We start from the raw sequence: 16554 nt of genomic DNA on the forward strand, positions 1-16554 counted from the left end.
TGAGCGTGGACAAGCACATGAGGAATAACCACGTATTTTCAAGACACTTAAACAGAACATGCCCAAGGGCACAGTGTAGAGGAGCCCATGTTTCCATCAGTGGGTAACATATACAGTCTCTTTTCCAGGAGCTGAAGAATCCAAGTTTATGTGAATTCTAATGCATCACTTTTCTGCCAAGTACACTTGTACAAAACAGGCACACTTCAGTTTAAAATCAATTCACTTGCCTTGGGCATCAGAGAATCAGGGGGAAAAATAGACTTTTAGTGTACAATATTAGCTCTCTAAAAGCATTATCTTTCTTTGAAAAATATTGTTAATATAATAAACACTTTATGTACTCTATGTACTTCATTTACTGCTACTATTTCTCCAGCATTTCAGCCAGTGACTGAAAGCACCAGATTACAGCAGTGTGTCTTCTCCAGCATCACCATATCACTATAATCACCTTGATTTCCAAAATTCAGAAGTAGTACCTCTATTTTGAACTCCAAGACCTACAAACCAGTCACACTGCTATAAGTCTTGACCCAATTTCTCTTTCTCTTGATGACACTTTAATTTAGCATGACTGTTTCCAAGTCACTTGACATTTTCCATATGTACTTTGCATACATGGGACTTGCAACCGACTTCTTTTGTAACTCACTTCAGATTGGCAGAAAATAAATGAGGGGAACCTTTTGCTCTAAAAGATATTACATTTCAAAGAACATTTTGTTTAGGAACTCTAAATGAAAGAAACATGAAAAGTATTTAGAAAATAAGTAAGAAAAATCGGAAAGAGGGTTAAAGCAACTCAGTCAAAAACAAAACTGCTGTGGGAAGATGCCTTTACTTTCTTGAGCTAGATCAGATGTCTATCTTAGCCGTGCTGAATTTCTCAGCAGTCAAGGCTATGAATTACTATTGGCTGCTTGACTGATTAACCATGGTGCTGGTATGCCTGAGACCTTCCAAGCACAGCAGGGTTATTGCAGCAGCAGACAATACTATAATATTGCAGTATTACAGGCTTTGCAGTTTTCTGTTCCTTCTCTCAGCTTGTGCAACGGGTTTATGACATTCCTTGGAAACTCTCATCTGGGAGCACAGGATGGAGCAGCACCAGTAGTAACTCAAAGCTCTGCAGCCCTGCAGCCTGAAGAGTGCAGATACACTATTTCTAGAAACACCAAGAAGACAAAAATTCTTTGGGGTGACCTCCTCCTTCGAGGTCCTGCTTAGTGAAGAAATCATGCAGAGAGTCACTATGCAGGCACTCCAATGCCATGCAGTGATATGTATCTGAGCTAACTTAGGAACCAAAAGATGCATCCTCATATCCACATATTTTTCTTTGCATTTCCCCTTTGATGGCTCTGGTTTTGGTGCTATCATCACCTGAAGAATTCTCAGGGCACTTTCAACTGCAACTAGTTATTGTTTCACAAAAATAAAGAGCCTAATGTCACACGGGACAGAAGCAAAGTTCCATGTACACAGTGTGCTCAACCCAGTGCTAGTGTCCCTATTTATCTCATGATGACCTTGCAAGGGCAATATATATTTCAGAGACTGCAAGACAAATATTTTAATTCCGTGGTCCAGGAGTTTTCCATAGGGTTTCTCTCGTGCTTGAAACTTTTGCAGGCAATAGTGGTATCACTGGTTTAAATAGCTGTGATCACATTACCTGCACCCTTCTCAGTGGCTGCCCATATAGAGGCACATTGATTTTTAGCTGATTCTGCTGGTCTTTTCAGTGCTCCTAATCATAAAAGGTCTGAGCAAATAGAAAACCTACTGATCACTATTTTATGCAGATACCCTTTTACAGGAATTAACCCATTGTAAACTAATGTAGGAATTGTATTTTTGGTGTGGGGTGCATTAGGCAAGAAGCAGGAATGCCCCTCTGCTACAGCTGCCAGCCAGTATCAGCACAGATGGCAAACAGGACAAAGCCTGGCCTTGCACAGACGACAGAGAAACTCCTGGCCCCATCGACTGCAGAGCTGGGCAGGTGCTGAGTGATCCAGCCTAAAAGGCAGCCCTAGCAAAGAGTCATGTACAGCACCCTGTCTCATCAGCAGCAGCACCTCCTGACTTCTGCCAAGTCTCTCCTGGAGCTTTATAACTTAAGCCCCAGAAAGAAAAATACAGACAAGCAGTGACTTCAAACAGTCTCAGCCTGAGCCTCAGGGTGAGGGCTCGTTCCAGCCTGACATCTGTTCCAGCCCTGCTTGCTCTGTCCATACAGTGGCTCAATCAAACTAATTCAATGTCTTGAAATACAGCATATTTAGAGACCTTTGCTCATTTGGCTCCATCCAGCAGTAACAAGTATCTGCAATAGCATGCTGTGGTCTTCTCATCATTCAGAAAACAGCAGTCAGAGCAGAGGAAAGGGCTGGTGCACAACCAGGTCTCACCCTGGAACAGAAGTCACTACTAAGGTGCCTCTAAGTTGAAAACTAAAAGGCACTTCCAGGCCCACAAACATTTTCTCTCTGTTTTCTAATGCCTGTCTGAAATCTTGCAATTTTGAAAGCTAGACATTTCAGCCTACAGATTTTTAGACACAAAGAGGAGCAGCTCAAAAGCACACATGGAGAATACTGATCCCCATCTCAGGCCACTGCCACCCTCACATCTTTCCACAGCAGGAGCTGCCACTAGGGAAACCCTAAATGCCAAGCTGGCCATCAACAAGAAAACATTTTTGCCTCGAGGTCAGAGTATAACTAGGCCAACAGAGATAATCTCTTCGACTAAGCAGAGAGGGAAAAGCTGTACTAAATAGTGATCTCTCAAACCAGACACTCCAAAAAGCTCTCAGTGACAGTACGGTGGCAGTAGGACTTCAAGTGCAAATCCTTCTCCAGCAGGTACAGGGCTAATGCTTCTGCCTTACCACATGTGCCTATAGCCAGCCATGCACACTTTGGCTCCAACCTACACTGGTCTGAATTTACCCTTGAAAAAAACTCCCCCAAAAGAAACAACTGTGCAATAAATAGCAAAAATAGAATCAGTCTGAACAAGCAGTGAACAATGACAATGGAATGAATATTAAATATACACAAATATTTCTAATGGAGAGATTAGCTTTCTATAACAAACTCTGGTTTTAACCTTCATAACTTCAACAAAGTAAAACCAGTCACATGAAATTTCAGTCGTGGTCTCCTGCCAAGAAAAGCTCCTCTGGAAAGTTTGAGGTAGATCAGCCAAGGCATCTTGAAGATATGAGAGTTCCTGAAAAGTGAGGTGTTCTCCATTTCTTGGACCATTCCCTAATTTTTTTTGGCCCACCATAACTTAAAAATGGTTGGCTTACACATTCCAAATTTGCTTGGCTACTACTGGTGCCTTTGACTAGTTGCAGGCTATTTTATTACTGAATGTGGGTTTGTGCAAACTCTGAGTGCTGCAGTTGTTAACACAATACGTTGGCTTGTGCGTGCCGCAGGCAAGCCAGCCTGGCCCGCTGCAGGCTCCTCCATCACCTCATCAGCTGTGCTCAGGAGGCAGCCCAGAAACCCAGGACCCTTCCCTCAGGTCCAGCTGGGTGTAAGAACTTGGCTGGAGTTTATAGATTCCATGGGGAGGCATTCTGTCAAGGTGGAGAGGAACAGTCCTGGGGTGCTTCCCATCCTTGCCAGCACCAAAGTGCCTCTCTTGGAAAGGTGAGCAAACACCAGACACAGATGGTTTCCTCCCCTGACTTAGTGCTGTCCTTTTCCTACTCCTTAAATCCATACTCAGCCTTACTCTCTGATGAACTCAAAAAATTTTCTCAGTGAACATCCACATAGTTCCCAACCCTTTCCTCCATGGATTACTGATCCAATCTATTTCCCATTTCCATGCTGATTGCAGAATCTGTGCTGGGGTCTGGGTGCTTCTTCTGCAGCAGATTTCCCCTCTCTGCTCCACTCTCTTGATCTCCAAGGCCCTCTTCTAGACTAAGAGCCTTGTACACATAGACACAACATAGGGCATTAGACTTCTGGACAGGAACACCCAGGGGGAACATTTCAGCCCTCAAGAAGCAAATTTGCTCCCCTGAACAAACTTCTAATTTGCCTGATGAACCTGGAGAGACTGTGGGTAAGGAATTCACTCCTGATGGGGACTGTTCTGTTCACAATCTTGATTCTGATAACAGATACTATGGCAACCACATGTACCACTTGACACAGCTTTCAGCATGGTCAACTACTTTAAACAATTCTCCTCAGTGTTTGATATTTCCTTTGACAATGACTATCACCTGCTACCTTGCCAGTAAAACAAGCAGTGCACAGCTGACTGGTGCAGGGAAACATTAGGCTATTAAAACACTTCCCAGTGAAGTATGTTTCTACATGGACACAGTGTTACAAAAAAACTCATTCTTTTTGAGATGCACACATGCATGACTCCCATTCACAGGAGCTACGCCAGCGAATCCAGAGTAAAATAGGCTCAAAAGTGTCTACATCTACCAAACACTGATCCCACACAGAAAGCGCCTTTTAAGAATGACATTTCCTTTGACCTTCTGCATCTTACTTTTGCTCTTCAAAAACAAAAGACTTTGCAATGACTACGACCCCTACATAAAAACCTAAACCAGTACTATAATCACCAAAAACACCCATAAAATAAGAATTATCCACCTAATAGACAGTAAGAACAGAAGGCTTTTTCACATTTCTTATCCAGTTGGAGATTTATCAGAGCTCTTTTATTTGTAGCAACTTCACATATCTCGTCTTTCACCTTGAAAATGCAGATAATCTAACTCGGAGGTGCGCTCTTCTCAGCAGAGACCACACAATGCTCGATCAAGTTTCACAAAATACACAGGCCTGTGCTGGGCCGGCACAAACCTGCAGAGCACCAAGGAAAGGCTACAGGAGGAGAACTTCTCGCAGTCCCTCCCAGAGCTCCAGGCTGCCCTTTGGGAAGGGTGCTTCCCAGCCCCAGCCCGCCTGCCGCCCTGTCAGCTAATGAACAGAGCATGAGGAGGATCCGCAGGCACTTTCCTCCCCCCGTCAGCCCACAAAGGGTGACTCACAGTCTGACCCTAACTTAACACTCAGGCTGTAAACTTACTTAACACTTGTAGAAGAATTTATTTTTTTTCAAACATACTGATGGCAGCATATGGCCCATCGACAGGTTTATTATTATAAGACACTTTTTCCACCAGGTTATAGTCTTTTTTATAAACATATGTTTCAGCACATAATAAAACCCCTAAGAACTGTTTCTGAAATGTGCAGGCACAGAAACTAGTTTTCAAGGTTTGTCAAGACAATGAAAGAAACAATGTTTAAAGAGATTTCCATTTTTCTAAAGGTCTTTCTCTAAATGCCTTTTAAATCCAAGGGTGCCTGAGAGTTATGCATGTTTAAAAAAACAAAAGAAAAAGAAAAATGAGTTCTCTTTGTTAATGCCACATTCTTCTCTATTTTGTCAAAGCTATCATTTTTATACTTACTAAAACTTCTCCTTCCACTAAATAGACCTTTTAACTACGCTTTATATCAGAATGTGTGGTTTATGGGTGAATGATGAGATTCTGAAAATTGGGTGGCATATCACAAAGAAAATGTCAACACCACACTGCTAGTCACACAAACTCATTGCTGCTAAGCCACCCTTGATACTCTGTGCCCTTCAGCTGTGCTAAAAAAGATCTGAGTGTGGAGTCAAGGTGGTTTGATCACAAACTTCCATCCATCTGTAAGACTGGATCCAAGTTAAATGCCTAAAAACAGGTCACAGCTTGATTTTCCTATAGGATGCATTTGTGTTCTTAAGAAAGAAGGCTTCTTGTCTGTGCAGCTATAATGCAATTCCTGTGCTAGCACCACACTCTTTAGGGAGAGAAAAAAAAGCCACATAAGTTTACACTGCTTTATTCAAAAAAATCCCACACTCCTCTTATTCTTAATGCTTTCTCCCTAACATCTCACAATATATTTAGCCCGATCATGCTTGATTTTAAAAGCACCTTCCTCAATACATCAAAATGTGACCCAACTCAGGTATGTTTGCTACCAGCTTTGTTTCCTACCACCCAAGTTCAGAGTGTCCTGTTAAGAGGAGCCTGCAGCTAGAACACAAACTAGGATTCACTGGGGTCTAGACCCTGAGCTCACCTAAAGGTGATACCAAACCTTTCACTAGTTTTATGGGAGTGGATATTAGACCTGTGGTTCACTGAAGACACCAGAGGCCTTACAGAATATATGATACCATATATTAAATAATCCTTAGAACTAAAAAGGAATTTTGCAATCGCTTTGACTGTTTCATTGGTATTTAGGATATTTGGGGAAAGAAAGAACACTTCTTTTCTATGTGTGCTTGTCCCCTTCCCCCAGTGATACTCCCCAAAAAAGGCAGATGTTTTAAGACACTGGAAAAAGTAATCATACACAATTAGGTTTGAAGCTTAAAGAATAAAAATCTCTATTTTTATCATAGGCATACTGTTATAATTGTCATGCATGAGCTTGCATTCAAAGACAACTCATTTGTTAAAATTAATCACTGACTTCTCAGCCAATTTGTCAGCTAACTACTACCACGTCTGGACATGATTAGCTAGCTTCACTGGGAGATACAGGGTGCCCTCTATAATGCTTCCACGGGATGAAATCCTAAACTCAGTAAAGCCTTTGAACATTTTGCAAGGAACTGATTCACATGGAGCCAGGACCTCATGGATGCTGCTGTAGGCTCTACTTTTTTCTGCTTTCACAGCTTAAGCCTTTCTAGGAGAGAAAGGCCAACAGCTTCGACAATAAACACACTCTTCCTCCACCAGCAGCCTGAGCAATCCCGGGTCCCTGGGCGGTGTTTGGAAACACTTAACTGGCAGGATCGGTCTGAGGCTAAGATGAGGCATGATGAACAAGGCTTCTGACAAGGGGGCTGGCTCTGCTCATCTAATTGCGGTTGCTGCTCCTATGATGTGGAAACCTGCCTATTAGAAACCACATTTCACAGGTGACTGAGCAGCCATCAGATGGTAACAGCTTTCATTTGTTACCGACCTCCCTTCCCTGACAAAGCAAAAGCGTGAATGGCCCGATATTCCATTATTCAGTCCAGAGCCACACACTCCTGCTTTGTACAGTGAATTATAAAATATCTGCATTTTCCAGATTGTTTTGAAACATCACTCTTAACTAGCATTTTCTCATCTAGGCATCAGCCTCATAAGAGAATGGCAAATTCTTCACTACTCAATTATGCAAAGTTTGAGGGCATTTTGGACTATGATTGTAGAGTACATCACTACATTTTTATACAAAGAAGATATTTACTCAGAACATCATGGGCAGATGTGACTTGGTATTTCACAGAGACAGGATCAGAGCCTTTGCTGAGACCCCAATATGACAGTGACTAGACCAAAAGTAGTCCTCCCAGTGATGGACAGAAAGACAACTCCGCTACCAAAATTACATACAGAACTCAGCAAGTTACTTTAAACTGAGGATGCTATAAAGAGACTTAATCAAATTTTACACCCTCCAGAGCTCTGGCTCCATCAATGACATAAGGGATTCAGAAAGAGACAGAACAAATCTCTCCATCTGGCTAAGCCCTCTGTATCTGGTTGGCCACACATCTTCCAGCCAGACAAATACACATCACATGTGAAGAAGAAACTTTCCTAAGTTAACAACCATTTGGTTATGACAAAGATTTTGTGATCATACCTCAGAGTACTCACAGTCATTTCACAACCCCAGCTATGTAACACCCTGCTCTGGGAGAGCATTGGTGCAATTTAATACAATAAATAGCAGACTGCACAAAACCTGTGGTGAATCCTGCTCTGATGGCAACCACAGAGCTATGCAATGAATAACATTTACTTTTAATTTACATTTAGATTTCTTAAGCACACCTCCCAGAAAGCACAGCATGCTAACACACACACAACTAGCTGTACGGCTGCATCTCCAGTGAAATGTAACAGCAATCCAGGCTGCCACACCTCTCAGTAAACTCTGTTCCACCTCCTCAGCTCCTCCAAGCCCCTGGCCATCTTCAGGAGCACTGAAAGAAGAACTGGCCTCTCCAAAGTGACTGGTGTCAAAGAGGGCTTTGAAGGTCTGCAGACCAATAAGGTCTGCCAAAACATCTGTCCTCTGTGAGTTCCAAGGTCAAGGACCCTCATCATGAATACTGGGAACCATTCCTTGATATTTAACTCTTCAAGAGTTTCTCCTTATGGAAAGAGACAATCTCAGGGGTTTTTACAGGTATAATATGGTAGCTGTACTCAGCTTTTCACATGATCTTGCATTCTAAATATGTTACCATGAGTTCTACTAGAGGAAGATGGAATTTATTGTGAAATTAATATACATAATTAAGCACATGAAGAAGGGCTTGCTGAATCTGAACCCTTTATTGTAAATCCTTTTTGGTGCTGATTTCATCCCATGCCACTCCTTTCACACTTTTAACATAATTTTCAATACATACAATGTCACTGGAAGAAATACTTTTAACTTCAGTCACAATTTAAAAATTAAAAAAAAAAATTATTACAACTTTCCCATGTGTCATGGATTGACTGATACCTAAATATGAATTAGAGAATTTTAAGGAAGCTTAAAACACATTAACATATGAATGGCATGCAGAAAAATTACTCTGAATTGCTACCAGCAAAATCAAAACACAACTGCTTTTAGTTACGCAAATGAAAATGTAGTATCAGGACTGCAGAGAGCCTAAGAAGTGCAAAGTTCAGGGAAAAGCCATGTATGCAGCTGCTCCAAAAATAACCATAGTCAAATAAAAGTCTGAAAGCAATTATTTGGGGTGAATATTGTACACAGACCACTGCACTAAGCTTCTATAATTAAACAAGGCAAAAGTTCAGATGGCGCCTAATAAGCCATTTACTACATTAATTATATTCAAGTGTGGCAGTCTAATGCTTGGTAATAACTAACAACAAGGGAAATAATTTAAAGAAACTATCTGATGTTGTAAATTTCTCTCTTTTTCATTCATCAGTAGCAATGTTGCCAGCCAGCCTTTCTAACACACTTGAAACACATCAAAGGGATGCTGCTTAGTGTCAGGAAGAGCTATTTAAGGGTTGTAAACCTTTAGGCTGAGGAAGCCAACAGCCTTACTCAACAAAAATGATCCCTTCACCACAAAAGTAGCAGTAAAGCCAGATTTTCCATTCCTTGAAGCAAGTCCCTATGTCTTTGTTCCAAAGTTACAATGCCACAGAAGCAAACATTTTTTTTGTAGCAACAGCAGCATCTTAGAAAACCTTTGCAGATCAACAGATTTCCCACTGACCCTATTCCCCAGATTTGCCTCCACACTGATCACACTGCCCTTGTACACATCTGTGATTTTAATAGTATTTTCAGCAAATTCTTGACAAGATAATTAATATTAGAGAGTTATTTAATGTATTTTGGCTTATTTTAATGCCATTAGTAGCTAAATACACGGAAAATTAGCCTATACCATATGCCCAAGTACTTCTCTGCAGACTGCTAGCCAATTCCCTAGCAAGTACAGAGAAGTTTCCAAATCACAGTCTGAAAATTACTGCAGAGAGATTTGCATACTATTTCTGATGGGCCAGTAGCATTCCAACAACTCACGTAAAAGTCAGCATGCCCCAATAGTTTATGCAGTAAGCAGCACACACAGCATCAATTCACAATGCAATTGTTAGGATGCTACCACCAGGATGCTGCTCTACGTTATTTAACTAAACTGCATTAAAAAATATTATAAAAAAATCAGTAGTATGACATTTACTTTTTAATTTTGCTTTCTTGATTTTAAATTATGCACAAATTATGCTTTCTGATTTTACTTATGCACAAGTCTACGTTAAACCTAAGAAGGCATGTAAAAATCATTTTGCAGATTCCAAAGAACAAGAGATCAGATGAACACACAACTTCGTCCATGATGTCTTTCCACTGTGACATTTACATATGCATCCCTAGCCTCTCTTTAAGCTCCCCTTAAAAAAGTTTTCGTAACATTTTCCCTATTGTTTGGCCTTTCTTTTCATATCCTTGGAAGAAAAGACATAACAAACCATAGATGTGGAACTCTGTAACCTTGCAAGAAACCTCCAACACTTTGTATACATCCTCCAACTCTGAATGTGCAGCGAGTGTGGACAATGCTGGGAAATCCTGTCCTCTGCCCAGATGAAGTGTAGAATAGAAAAGAGTTCTCTGACTACCACACCAGGAGTTTTAGACATCCTAAACTCAGTCAGAGAAGACTTCTGCCTACAAATAGTTTGAAGTCTTCACTTAGAAGATCTCAAATCCAGCACTTCCACAGCAAATGGCAAGAGGAGCCTGCCTCCTACAGCACAGGTGCCCACAAAGTTGTCAGCTGCAGAAATCAGTGTTGAGTCCTTGAGTTTGAGTACATGGATGGGACTTCACCTCCAGACCCTTTATCACAGCTTCTTGTTCAGCAAATATAGCACATATTTTCCAAATACTGCTGCAGTTGGTCTTAGCAAGATACACACAAAATTAGTAGGTATCCATGGCAGGATTGCATCAAAGAATATTTTAATCAGAAACTGCCCATGAAAGAATAATACCTCCTAACCATACTTCAGATTTACATAAATTATAAACACCCTTAAAATAAAATATAAAAAAAAAAACAAACAAAAAAACAACAACAACAAAAAAAACCCGAAAAACTGCAAGAGCTCCATCTTTAAATGGAAAAACTGTGGTAATGTGGTAATTCTTTCCCTATACCCAACAGCCCCACACTATGCAAACCAGTTGAATCATTTTCACCTAAGTTTTCCAAACAAGAAAAAGATATATACATACATATACATGTATTAACATTACCTGGATGCAGACGCCACTCCTGGAAAGTTTCATTGCAAAAGGGTTAAAGTTCAGAAAGTTTGCAAGACTGAAAAAGGAAAATCAAATTTAAAAATGCGCAAAAACCTAAACCTTGAGGTTTGCCACTGCCTTCTGTCTTTCTCTTAGCATTTCCCTCCACATCTGAGATAACTAAACGTTCCTCCAAGTTACTAACTAAATTACTTGAATGAGTAACCCAACCATTTTTTTCTAGTACCAAAAGAAACACATTGCCATAACAAAATAAACTAGAAATGGGAGTTGAGCATTAGAGACTATAACATTCCCGATAAATTATAAAACCAGACCACAGAAGTGATCCACACCGCTTAGCAGAGGTGAATTCGCCGAGACTTTCTTTTTTCCTTTGAGAAGATCGATTTTTATACGCTACCACAGCTGCCTAACTATTGATAAGAGCAATCTGCAAAAGCAAATATAGAACTAACAGAAGAGCCTCCAAAAGCAACCACAAAAAAAGGGTCTCATTTAAATTCCTGGAAAGCGCTGCTTCTCTAAACGTATCTATTCAAGCTCTCTTGAGCAGTCGAGCCCTCCTAAAACACACCCTGCACACTCCCCGCCCGAAAACTGTTAAGCCAAGAAGCCACTAAGCCATGCCACTGAGAACCCATATGGCTTCACCTACAGGGTTTTCCTTCCAGCAAACGCTGCACAGTAGAAATCCTCCCCTTCACCATCACCACCCACCTCCCAGAAACAAAAAAAAAAAAAAAAGAAATACCCCCCAAAATAATAGCAATCAAAGGGAGCAGCTCTCGGCCCGGGGTGCCCCCACGTACCGCCGGGCGCTCAGGGCTCTCTGGGGGCCCTGCCCCCCGAGGTGCAGCAGCCGGGGCGGCGCGGGCGCTCCGCCTCGCCGCGTCCCACGCGGAGCCGCTCCCCCCGCATGCTGCCGCTGCTGCTGCCGCTGCTGCTGCTGCTGGTGCCGCTGCTGCTGCTGCTGGTGCCGCTGCTGCTGGTGCTGGTGCCCGCCGCACGCACAAAGCGCAGGGCAGCGCCCGGCCCGGGCGGCACCGCGGCGCGGCCGGATCGCGGCGGCACGGGCGGCTCAGCACAGCACAGCACGGCACGGCTCGGCTCGGCTCGGCTCGGCACGGCTCGGCTCGGCACGGCTCGGCACCGCCCCGCCCCCGGGAGCCGCCCCCCGCACGCGGCCGAGCGCCCCCCCCGCCGCCGCCGCCCCTCCCGGGATGGGGGTGCCTCCGCCCCCGGTACCTCGCGGGCGGGGCCGGGCGCTACGGCGGCGGGCGGAGGGCCCGGGCGGACATGCCGGGGGTGCCCCGGGGCCGTGCCGCGCCGTCCCGGCTCATTGTTCGGGAAGGGCAGCGGCGGGAGGGGCGGGAGCGGCGGCGGGAGGGGGTCTCCCCGGCGGCGGGGGCACTGCCGCGCTTTCCGGGCGGGGGCTGGGGTCAGCCCGGCGTCCTGGCCGCGGTGGGCAGTGCGTGGGGCCGGCGGCAGCGGGGCAGCTCCCTCCGCGCCGGCGGGGACGGGGGATGCTCGGGGATGGGGCGCTGGCGCTGCGCCTCCCCCCGGCGTGGCGCGGCGTGCTGGGGCCGCGCTGCACCTTCGGGGTCCGCGCTGGAGAAGTTCAAAGCGATGGGAAGGGTGGGAGGGGCGCGGGCCAGGGGCCGGCAGCTTTCTCGCCTTGTGTCTGTGAGCCCCGCTGCCGAGCGCGGAGAGCCCCGGGGCGCTCCGGGGACACCGGGTCTCTCCGTGACCGGTCCGGCAAGTTGAAGGCATGGTCCTTTCCTCAGCATCCCCCGGGAGCCGGGGCGGTGGGATTCCCTCACTCACGCGGTGCGGAAGCGCCGCAGCCAGCTTTGGCTCTTTAAGATTAGGCTCCGTTAATTAAAGAAATATTTTAAGCTTAAAGGTCTCCTGAGAAGAAACGCATTAACTCGCTAATAAAGCGGGTACAAAACCAATGCGAAACAGGCTGTTGGATCAGCGATCACAAAGGAAAGGACCGATCAGGGAAATGCTGCCGGAGCGCGGTAAATGCGCGGTCCCACGGCACTGATCGCTCCGCTGGGACTTCCAGTGTCTGTCCAGCGGCACAGGAAAAGGGAAATGTTTTCCGTGCAGTCATTGGTGTGCTTTCTCAGCTTGCTGAAAGCTAGAAATACCTTAAAGTGTATTTTACTTTTGGTTCAAATTTAATAGTAGTTTACTTTGCAAATAGTCTAAGTCGTCACTTACAAATAATTAGGATAATGACAGATAACCTTTTTTTTGTGCCGAGTCTGTGCTCCAAGATAAGCATCTGTGTAAATGCATCTGAGACTGAAGCTTCTTTGTGCCCGTATTTGTAAGGTGTAAGCTGATCGGAGCAGCATGCCTGCAAAAGGCACGCCTTCTAAGCTGCGAAACAAGTGTCGAAGTAAAAGCCATTAGAACTAAAGGAAAAAAGGTGCCATTTCCTAAATTAAGAGGTGGCATCACAAGGATGTGAAAGGCAAAGCACAATCAAGAATAGGTTAACAGGTTAAATAATATGATTGATTGAAATGATAACACTTAATGTCAAAAGAAAATAATGTTTCTAAATTCTAGGTAAGTTCATGCACTTATTCCATTTTGAGGAATTTCATTAATAGCAAAGCAATTAATGAATAAAAAGATCTTATTTTCCCCCAGTGTAGGAAATTTTGAAAACAAATTTCAAACTTAGAGCTAATTCAAAAAAATAAAGATCCTTGTTTACCAGTGTGATAGGAGAGCTTGTCTTACATACATAAAGACAGCAAAAATTCTATTCAGGGGCACTGTGATGTAGACATATCCGCAAACTGGGTTTTTTGGGCAACAGTGCTGCTTGAGGAATAGCCCTGCAGAGCATTAATTCAAAAATCTAAATTTATAAAGATAGTTAGCAGTTAAGGGATGGATATTTTCCCAGTAATTTTATTTTTTGTGCCTAGACTTGCTGCATCTGTCTACAAAATGAAATTATATTGCATGCTGGCTCACAGAATAAACTATAAGCACGTGTTTCAAGAAACAAAGTGAAAGGTGGATACTGCTTACTCAATTTTTTAAAATTATATAATTAAAGTAGAAATCTAAATCTGTACAACTCTACAGACATATCCATCTGTTACTATTTTAAAATGCACCATTCTTTAGTATGCTCATTTTAATATGCCAGTGAAATAGAACTTCAATTTGGAATAGAATGTAAATGAATAGCATAAATTAGGTGAGTGTTTCAGCGAAGCTGATAAAGCTAAGAGATTCTACGTGAGAATCTGAGGCAGTTTAAACACAGTATCAGGAATGCTTGTTGCCTGAAGCCTCCCCTTTTTTTAGCCAAGCACTTGCAGAATGGGCAGTTGGGTTGGTGATAAATAACACTGGATGAGCATAATTTTTATTGACTGCAGTGGGAGTCTCCCCTATGCATCTAAATGTAAAATTTATCTGCAGAAGGCAGAAGGAGTTATTCTGCAATCCAATAAGGTTTGCTTCGGCCTTTGACATTCTGCTTTTGGCTTAGACTCTGAACTCCAAAATGGAAGAACTCTGCATCCTGTGTATTTCTGATCACTGGCCTGATTCTGCCTTCAATTTCAGCAGAGTAATAAAGAACAGCTTCTCTGGTAGCCAGAGGTGAATTGGGATAAGGTCTGTGAGATCAACATCAGGTCTCCATGAGGTGGGAACTGCCCAGGGAAGGATTTTAGATCAGAGGATGTAGTAATAGCTGGAAGTCCAGAATGGTATAGAATTTACTTTCACATGTTTGCAGCTTGAAGAATTTGCCATTTATATAAATTGATAGCAATAGGGTAAAGTTACACACAGTTGCTGTTGCTTTGTTATTGAGTTTGATGACTGGTATAGATGTATCTATCACTTTGGATTGTTACCGTGTTAGAGCAGTGCATATAAATAAAAGGGATAAATAACCTAATTTACTACGAGCAAGAGTCACAGTATATTAAAAACAGTGGCACGGAGAGAGCTTTTTCCTCTTCTGGAAAAAGTTTTATGACAGATCTTTGCAGTCATCATTTAAACTGGCAGGTACAGTACACAAAGATCCTTAAACCCCAGGCACAAGCTTATTTAACCTTTTCAGAATATATTCTTAGCTAATATGACTTCACTGATGGAAAAGAGAATTTTTCTCTTGAGTCTACCAAATCTGAGTTTCACCCAAGTAATTGCAATTTTATTTCAGAACTTTTTTGGTATTGAACAAATAACCGCTATTAAGGTTACCTGAATGAGTAAGCTTTGGGTGTCCACAGATTGTGCACCTCCCACTTCTCATGGTTCCCTGAGGTATTTTTCTGTTATCACTTCCAAAGGGGCTTGTTCACTTCAGCAGGAACTTGTTAGGTGGGCTCCCACTGCCTTCTGCAAACCCTCAAACATCTTGGAGAGGTGTGCTTTCCCTCCTTGGGGTGGGAAGGAAGAAACCTGCTTCAGACTGGTCCCTTTAGCAATGAGGTGGTCAATCCCAGCAGTGCTGCCTCTGGGTGAGGCTCTTTTGGCCTGGCATTGTATCCTGCTGCACCAGGAGGGACCTGCAGTTATCACACACCAGGATTTTTGTTAGTGCAGACCTGCATTTTGCTTCTAGTCATCAAGCAGATTTTTAATAAGCTGAAGATCCTGTTGTTGATTTCTGCACACATCAGATGCATTTCAGCGTTGCAGTTGTTCAGTTGCCTATGTGGATTTAGGATTGGAACCTACAGACCTCAATTAACAGCTCTCCCTTAGGAGAGAGAGTGGCCTGGTTTCTTTTTCTCATTGTCTCATGGCAGATGATTGGCAGAATTGCCTCCTCTCCCAAGCAAGCTGTTTCTCTGCCCTTCAGGAACATCGTGACAAAATTCTCCCTGACTCATTGGCGGGGTGGTTTAGTTTCAGAGGTGTATGCACATTTGGCTGTGCTCACAAGACTTGTTACATCCTTGCTGATGGATGTCTGCATAAAGTTACATCCTTGCTCTATGTGTGCACAAAGTTTTCCAAGGACTCTTTTTTCTTGCACAGAGCTGGCAGGGGAAAAAAGAAGGGAAGAAATAGCATTTGCCAGCATGGCATAGATGATGTCAGGAAGAATTCTGTGTATGTCCTGTTGCATGTGTGTCTGAAAAGCCAGCCCAGTTGCTGGCTAATGTTTTTTGTGTCTGATCAAGGTGCAGTAGGAAACAGAATTAATTACAAATCCAGAGTCTGGCCACCAAGTGTGAGCTACACCATCTCTGAAGCAGCCCTGGGACTCAAAGATATAATGGACACAATTTCTTTCCAGTTTTCCCTGGTCTTGAAAGAAAGTGCTGACATATTGCTGACCTGACCTGTATTAATAACTAATTCTTATCCTTCAGTGCTGGCTCAGATGTGGAAGCCAATAAGCAGAGTCAGAGCCTATTCTTTGCTTTCCCTCCTATTTGCCTTAGGAAGGAAACATGGACTTCCATGAACTTTTAACAACACTAGGGTCACCTGTCCATTTACTCCGTGATACATGCAAGTCGCCTCTCTGACTTTTCATCAAGTGAGTTTCATAAGAAACAGCAAAGAGCTGAAATGAAAAGCCAAAGGTACCAGAGCTACCTTCAGCTTGTGTTTATTTTTGCTAGTTGTCACATCATTGCAGAAGTCATCCCCA

General features: G+C 43.2%; 1 protein-coding gene across 3 annotated transcripts in view; it reads right to left on the bottom strand.

The window, feature by feature from the left end:
• The window catches only part of ST6GAL2 (ST6 beta-galactoside alpha-2,6-sialyltransferase 2), a 174719-nt gene that overhangs the window by 38763 nt on the left and 119402 nt on the right, over positions 1-16554 (bottom strand). The window contains exon 1 of one of the 3 annotated variants that reach the window (XM_063149858.1): positions 11705-11870. The exons of 1 other annotated variant lie outside the window; for it this stretch is intronic. Coding sequence is in view for 1 of the 2 variants with exons in the window: in XM_063149856.1 (XP_063005926.1) it covers positions 10881-10913 (33 nt within the window). In the remaining variant the exon portion in view is untranslated. Of the gene's footprint in view, positions 1-10880; positions 10943-11704; positions 11871-16554 lie in introns of those variants that run through there. One more of the 3 variants, XM_063149856.1, reaches the window with a different exon arrangement.

Source organism: Melospiza melodia, chromosome 2, assembly GCF_035770615.1.
Source record: "Melospiza melodia melodia isolate bMelMel2 chromosome 2, bMelMel2.pri, whole genome shotgun sequence".
In the NCBI taxonomy this organism is placed as follows: domain Eukaryota; kingdom Metazoa; phylum Chordata; class Aves; order Passeriformes; family Passerellidae; genus Melospiza; species Melospiza melodia.